This window comes from Colobus angolensis, unplaced genomic scaffold (genome assembly GCF_000951035.1).
Source record: "Colobus angolensis palliatus isolate OR3802 unplaced genomic scaffold, Cang.pa_1.0 Scaffold97, whole genome shotgun sequence".
Lineage (NCBI taxonomy): Eukaryota > Metazoa > Chordata > Mammalia > Primates > Cercopithecidae > Colobus > Colobus angolensis.
In genome coordinates, this window is record NW_012123709.1 from 931,792 (window position 1) to 939,729 (window position 7,938).

Genomic DNA, 7,938 nt, shown 5'->3' on the forward strand with positions numbered 1-7,938 from the left:
TGGTGGCTCAGTTAGGTGCTTGGTAGCTCAGCTGGGTGCTTGGTAGCTCAGTTGGGTGCTTGGTAGCTCAGCTGGGTGCTTGGTAGCTCAGTTGGGTGCTTGGTAGCTCAACTGGGTACTTGGTAGCTCAGTTAGGTGCTTGGTAGCTCAAGTAGGTGCTTGGTGGCTCAGTTGGGTGCTTGAATAAAATGTGCTGATTTCAACAGAAAACATCTTCCTAGCTTCTTTCAAGTGGAATTTTCCAAAAGTCTCTCTTATCTCAATGTTCTCAACTGCAAGGATCTTTCCTTCAGCCCTGGCCTGAGTAGGTTTAGAGAATGACAGAGAAAAGGGAAGAGGGAGGAAAACTTCACATCGTAGACTGTGTACCTTCCCCTAGAGTATAGACAATTCTGCATTTTGAAGAGATTGAGTGTGCTTTGAGATCATGGTCTGAAGTTATAATTTCAGACCAGTTTTAGCTTTATTTCTGTTTGATCTTCAGTTAGCTCTGCCTCTGAAAGGTTTATTTTTTTCTGGTCCACAGCATCCTTACTAAATAGTTGATGATCTGGAAACAATGTCTTTAAATATACTAGGGGAGCAGATCAGTGGTGATTTGCTTTGAAAAGGTAATACTATTTTCATAATGTGAATAAACACCCTGCAAAATTTTAGTGAAGGAACATAGCTTTGGAGTCAGAAGTCAGAGCCTCAAATAACACCCCTCCCAACTAACTTGGGATGACTTTTCTGAGCCATTGTTTCCGTGGCTCTAGAATGGGTTGATAATGCCTGCTCTTCCTATTGTGAGGATCACATGAGAAGAAAGGAAAGTGCTCTGTTCTATATCTCAGATATTATAAGTTGCTTTCTGTTTGGTAAATTTGCATTTTGTGAGTTAGGTTCTTTTAGAGCTGCACACGGCTTGGCCTTGCTTCTTCCTCTGATACTCTGGGGTGAATTAGCTCTAGCTGGAGCATCTGGAACACTGGTGACACACAAAGCCCCCAGAGGCTGTGAATTGGATCTGAAAGGCGGAGAGGCAGAGGGAGATTCTTATCCAGGGAGCGTAGGGAACATGCTTTGTGCTTAGGGCAGAGGCTGTGTGGGATGAAACAGTTTGATTTATGTAGTCCAACCTTGTCAGACACCACAGCCAGCTCTTTAGAGGGAAAAAAAAAAAGGAGGCCTTTTACTAGTTGGGCCTCTCCCCAGGTGAGAGGCTGATACTATCACATAAAGTACATCTTTAGACCTGGCCAGACATCAGTTGTTCCTGGCCTCAGACAAGTGGGTTATCTTTCAGGGCTGACTCCTCTGTAGTCGGTCCAGCGTGCCCTTGTTGAGTGCCTACTGTATGCCTTCCATGTTCCCCATTATATAGGATGAGCAACTGTGCATTCAGGCATAGGGTGTTGCACACAGCAGGGATTGAAACATTTGTCAGCTGACTTCCTTCATTCCCTGACCATGGCAAGAAAATGAGACTGGGCCAAAGAAGGCGCACGGGGCTCTGACACCTGGTTGCGCTCTCTTCACTGAAGACAACACTGTGATCTACCATGTTAGGACGCCTGCCCTGGCGGCGTTGACCTCTGTTCGTTCCCTCCATGCCTTGGCCCTGGCTTCTAAATCATGTGAGTCTGAGGGCTCTAGGGTGAGCTTCTGCTCCCCTGTATCCCAGCCCCCACCCTTGGGTCACCCCGACTGTGTATTCTGGGAACCCCCATTCTGTGAGGGGTGCCCTAGCTGCGTCTAGGAGAGCAGGCCTGGTTCTGCGGGTTTGCCCTTGTTGATCTCAGATTGTGCACCGGTTGCTGTGCCAGGTGCCTGAGGGGCAGAGGCCAAGTGCACTCATTCCTGGTTCTCCTTCCTTGTCCCCTTCTCCTCCATACCCTCTTGTGGAAGGATCCACCTTCTCTGGTGTTTTGGTGTCTTTGTGTTCTTCGTCCTGTTCGGTGAAGGCCGACTTCCTTCTCACCGTTTCTCCCACTGGCCTCCCTTCAAGTCCTTTTTCTTTCCTTTCTAGTCAGGCCCTTTTGTTAAACTTTTAGGAAAGATTTTATTTATTGTTGTATTTTGTAATCAGGGCATTCTTTGATTTTCTTGGTTTCCTCGTGGAAAAGGGTCTTGTGAGGGCTGCCCTGAGTCAGGAGAAGGCCAAAGGGAGCCTGTGTGGTATCTGCTTGTAGTCAAGAGACGGCTCCTGGGCCCATGGGTGGTTCCCAGGCCCTACACCCGGCTGACAGAATTCAGTTGTTGGAGCTCTGAGTTATAATCCTGAAGGTAGTTGTGGATGACAAACTCCTGAGGGTTGGGGAGCACCTCTGTGGTTTCCAAAAGGCTGCGGCCTGGCTGCCACAGAACCACCTGCAGGATTGACCTTTGGCTTGGCCAATGGATAAGACATTACTTTGGTGGGAAGAGATCAAAAGGCACTGGACAGAACACCAACACGTGAAGTGTTTTCTTCTAGGCCGTTGGATCATGAGTGACTTTATTTCCTCCTCTGTAATGTCTTGTATTTTCCAATATTTCTACAATTAACATGTATTGCTTGTGTGATTAAAATATACAATAAATGATTTCTGATCTCTAAAATGTCACCCAGGGAGCTTGTTCAGTACACAGATTCCTGGGACCCTTCCATGAAATTCTGACCCGGTGGGTCTGGGAGAGGCCTGGAGACTCTGTACTTACAACAGCACCTCAGCTGGCTTAGTGACACAGTTGGGTTTATAAACCGTTGATCTAGTACAATACCTGCATTTTCCTTATAAGCCAAGAGGGAACTCATGAGCAGGTTGATGGGAGATCCACCCCTAAAGCCAGGTCCTCTGATTCTTGGTCCCTGGGGATCCATACACCATAGAGCCTTCCTTGCCAATTCGTGAGCCCTAAGGACTGTCACACACAGAGGCATGGAAACTAGATCCTTCCCAAGGGCCGGCCCATGTACCCTGCTTCCTGTGCCTAGGCCTGCCTGGGTCCCCTGCGGGACCTCAGTCTTCCTGTCTGAAAGCACTCTCTGGCCCACGCTGCTTCTCAGTCCCCCAACACTCCCAGATGATGGAGTCTGTGCCTCATCTTCAGAGATCTCAAGTTGCCCAGGCAGTAGATGGCCTCCATTAGTGGAATTTGGGAGAAACTGAAACATACAGAGATGGGAATCGCCCCAGCCCCAAATCATAGAATTCTCACCTGCTTTCCTTGGCCATTGAGCTGTTTGGAGATGATTTAGTGAAGGGGAGGCTAGAGGGTCTGCTTTGTATAAAGAAAGGTAGTGGCACTCTGAGCACAGTGATAACGGGAAGGGACATCGCTCTAGGGCCAGATGGTCTAGGTTCAGTCCAGTCCCTGCCACTTAAACTAGCTGTGTGGTAGCTAAGTAATGGGCATGATAATGTGCCTCAAAATCACCTGGGGGAATCTTCTGATGCGGGGTCTGCGTTTCCAGGCAGCTCTCTGATGATGCCGAGGCTGCTAGTCCCTGCACTACCCTTTGAGAAGCAAGGATGCAGAACACACAGAACAGAGCCTGGCTCCTCCCCACCCCCGCTGCCGCCCTCCCCCACGTTACTATCATGGTGATGATTGTTCTTGCCACCAGTCTTCTCAGACAAGCACCTGAGGAGCTCTGGAATTCCAGCAGACTGGCCTCTCCAGGGATGAGTCTGCCCCTGGATTCGCCTCTTGTTCGGCCACATGACCTCTGCACCTGTCTCGGGCAGCAGCTGGGAGGGGAGGAGAGGGGGTCTTTGGCCCAGCTGCCGCAGGCCCGAGGCTTCAGGTTTGCAGCTGAGTCCATTTTCACGCTGTTTTACTCTAACCAGATTTTGTTAAGCCGGGTGTGTTTCCTCTTTTTACTCATCTTTGTTTACAAAACACGAGGAAGCCATCCATCTCCCCACCCGCTGTCTGCCAGGCCTCTTCTGTGGCACGCCCGATTTCCCTTCCCCTCCAAGCAGGAGCTGTGCCTCCAGTTTGCTGGCTTGTTTTCCAGGCTCTTCCACGGGGGAAGGAGGAATGCTGTTGCCATGGACGGGGGCATTCTGTGTTCACCTGGGTTGTCAGGCCCGAGGCCAGCTGCCTGGATGCCTCTCTTTTTGTGGCCTAGGGCAGCATGAAGGGGAAGCCGGCAACCTGCATGGTGGCCCTGGGAAAGGTCAGGGAGGCCGGGGCTGGACGGAACCTGGAAGCTCTGAGAGTCCAGGCAACCTGGGTCCCCTTTCCAGCTGTGCCACTGGCTTCTTCTCTCCTCTACCCATCTGACCGGAGTAGTTGCCTGGTGGGGGCTGGTGCTGTGGTTGAAGACAGTTTAAGAGAGGGCTCCAGCTCCCCCGACACCTCATGTAAACTTGCTTGCTGACGGGGCCACTGAAGTAATCCAAGTCCAGCCTGTGCTGGCTCCTTTCTGCACACTAGGTTTTTATTCCCCTGTCCACTGAGAACCCTGTGGAGAAGCCCCCGCCCAGTCCTCCTGCCCTGGCAGACAAAGAGAGAACAAAGACCGCCTCTTCCAGCACCCCTTAGTTTCTCCTCCCCCCCCCACCCCGCCCGGGCCTCCCCTGGGAAATGGTACCTGCGTGGGCAGGGCACCAGCCCCAATCTGCTGAGCCGCTGACCCCTGAACTTCGCCCCTAGCTTCCCAGCCTGACAGTAGGACCTGGGATAACCTCCAGAGCATAGTATATATTCTTTGTTTTTGTTTTGTTTTCAAGTATGTTCTTGCTTAACGTTTAATTGGCTCCAGTCAGTAGGAGAGCGCTCCAAGAGGGATTATTTATGGCTTACTGTCAAGAGCATCTATAAAAAGGGCAGCACCGAGCTGGAGATGCTGGAGAGGGAGAGCGGGCGGGCGCACAAGAGTGTGTGTGTGTGAGAGAGAGTCTGTGTGTGTGCGTGTTTGCACTGGATGAAATCAGATTTTTGCTGCCTCAGCAGTGTGGTTTAAATTGAAGATTAACCCTTTGACCTTCACAGTGTCAAATCACTTGCAGATGGAGGCCCCCCCTTCCCCCTTGTTCTCTCTGTTACTTTGGAGTCGGGGGAGAGAGGGGGGCACTTCTTCTCTTTCTGAAGCCAGTTTGTTGTTCATGCAGCTGAGGTTTGAGGGGCTCGGGAGCCAATCTGATTAAAAGCAGCACTTGGCTAAACTCTGGAAAATGCTGCAAGCAGGGGAAAAAGCTTAATCCTCTTGTGCATAGTGCATATAGAGCCTAGTCTTTTCTTTTTAATGTTAAAACTGCAATTGTTTTTGGAGAACTCTACTATCTCCTCCACATGGCAGTGTCTCTTTCGCCTCCCCCCTCCCTGCTGTGAGCTGTACTGATAGGATTAAAGTGCCAGCCGTGAGACTTGGAGATCTGAACTTTTATTGGAAATGAGAGGGAGCGTCTAAGGTTGTGTTTGGGAGTTATGTTGGCCTTTTTTTTTCTCCCTTCAGCACCAGCAGAACCGAAATCGCGTGTGGTGGCAGATCCTCCTCTTCCTGCACAACCTTGCTTTGAATGGAGAAGAGAACAGGAACGGGGCGGGCCCCAGGTGAGGCTGGGCTGCCCTCTTCACATGGGGCACCAGGAACACCGTCAGGAAGGACATCGGGCAGGACTGACACTGTGTCTTGTGAAGTTGTTTTTTTGTTGTTATTTTGCGTTTTAATTTTTTTACATTTCTCCCTGTGTGTACATACAACATACTCAAGTGGGACCTTCTTTCTCTGTCAGGCCCTTGACCTGGAATGGGGGCCGTTGTCAAACACTGTTGAAGGGGAGGCTGATGTGTCTGTGATGGTGAGAACTCCCAAGGCCTCTGACAAGTAGATTCTTCGACTGAGGAATCTACTGGTTGTCGAAGATGATCCGTTAGTGATGTCCTCTGGGAAGTGGACTGTGGTTTTTCCAGAGGAACTCAGTTAAGAAATCGAGTGGATTCGAATCCCAGTTCCACCAAACTTATGAGCCTTCCACTGTGGATGGGGACCATGGTCCTGATGGGCACATTGCTTTAACCCAGCAGGGCCTGGGCCAGGGGCTTTCCACTGGAGGACAGCAGCTTCACTAGGCTGGCTGGCCAGCTCCACATCTGTCTGGGTTCTCACTTGCCCCAGCCAGGACCTGCTCCAAGGGCTCAAGGATTCCTGGCCAGCTCCTGTCAGACCTCAGGGAGGGTTGGGTTTCTCTAAGGACCCCTCAAACATGTCGCAAAATGAACCAGACTTCTGACCAGGCCTCAAAACTGACTTGGTCCCCCTTGGAGGCCCCAGGATTGGTCCCGAGGTACAGAGCCACTGCCACCACTGGCGGCCTGGGACCAGCTGGGTGTCAGCCACGGAGGAGCTGAATAGCCGGTCAGCGTGCTGCTGCTGGCAGCCTGTGCCTTTGTTGGCTCTTCTTTCAAAGGAACCCACCGACAGACCGCATTCCACCCCCAGCATCAGCACCAAGGGACATCGGGGGCAGGTTTGCAGTGGGGCTGGAAAATGTGGTGGCCGCTCCACCGTAAGGATCAGCCCTAGAGGACCCCAGACCCTTTGGTTTCCTTGGAAACAACATACCTCTTCCCCCTCATCCCCAATCATTTTACACCTAGTGGGATACGGAAGAAGCCAGGACAGTGGCTTTGCCAGCTGAGAAGTGACTTTGAGAGTCACAGATAATGATTAGAATGGGGAACCGTCAAAGCTGGGTACACACTTCCTGTCTTCCTCCAGCTTCCAGCTAGGCCGGAAGGGCCTGCTCTGGAAGCAGCAGGATCACAGCTGCCTCTGCATGTCTTCCCTTCTCTCCCTGCTGCGGCACTTATGGAGACGATCTAAAGCAGCCAGTGTGGCAGCTCCAATAGCAGGCGCAGGGAATCTGTTAACCAGGCGCTGGAAACTAAATTATAACTTTTGCATATGTGAGAAAAGACAACATTGGTGCTAACAGTGAAGTAAGGCCCAAAGAAAAGACGGCTTCCCTGGACAAAGAAGACCTCAGGGCTACCCAAGGAAACAGGAAGAGTCCAGAGTAGACTCTCAAATCAGAACAAGCCCAAGCTCTTCCAGTTCTGAAGAGAGTAGGTCTTCAGTACTATGGAAGGAGACATTGATCTTCTGGACGTACAGTTGTGCAGGTTGTTCACTGCACAAGGGCACCTGCAGAGAGAGCTAATGGAGGCTGGAATTCAGCTTGTGTTCTGCTCACTAAGCTGTGTGCCCTGGTGTGGGGCTACTTCTCCCAAGAAGAAGGGGTGCCTTTCCTAATTTGCACAAAGGTGCCGTATGGGCTCACAGCACCCTGGAGGAGAAGGGCCTCAAACTGTGCGTGTAAGCCTTCGTTTTGTTCTGCTCAGATATTCTGGAGATATTACCTCTTCTTGGTCAGAATTCTATTCTCAGGGTGTGTACCATGATTTGTCTGCTAAGAAGACGGGTTCCTGCTATGCAGAGAAGGAGCCGGGGACCAGCGTGAGGACTGGCTCAGGGACGCACTGACCATTGTGAAATTCAGCCTTCCCTGTGGGTCTCCATACCATTTTATGATGCGTATGGGACATATGTTGTTCTCCCCTGTCTGGATCAAGGTGGTGACAGGCAGGCTGCTGCCGTATGCTTCAGTGGCACACACCAAAAAACTGGGGTTATTTACAGCAGCCACTGTTCACCCCTCTTGGCAGACTCTCCACCTGAGCTCAGTGAGAGAGAAAATGATTTAGATCTTGGTGCTAAGGCAAGGCCATCAGCTTCAGAGACCTTGCTGGGCCCAGGCTGGGTGCCCCGTGGCCTGAGAACTGAGCCCAGACTTTGACAAACCCACCTCAACATCAAGCCTGGGGCAGGTGGAAGGTGGTCTGACTGCACTGTCTCCATATTATGCGAAGCCAGGAACTGTCTTAAGTGAGCCAGGGCAAAATTTACACCCCTCACTTTTCCCTCTCCCTTCCTCCCCACCAAAAAAAAAAAAAAAAAAAAAC

General features: G+C 51.0%; 1 protein-coding gene across 3 annotated transcripts in view; it reads left to right on the forward strand.

Moving 5' to 3' along the window:
• Positions 1 to 7,924, forward strand: part of BMF (Bcl2 modifying factor) — a 19,691-nt gene extending 11,767 nt beyond the window's left edge. For 2 of the 3 annotated variants that reach the window (XM_011932640.1, XM_011932639.1), the window contains exon 4: positions 5,429 to 5,630. In XM_011932640.1, coding sequence (XP_011788030.1) covers positions 5,429 to 5,530 — 102 coding nt within the window. In that variant the 3' untranslated portion in view covers positions 5,531 to 5,630. Of the gene's footprint in view, positions 1 to 5,428 lie in introns of all 3 variants that reach the window. The other variant, XM_011932641.1, reaches the window with a different exon arrangement.
• The last annotated feature ends 14 nt before the right edge of the window (positions 7,925 to 7,938 follow it).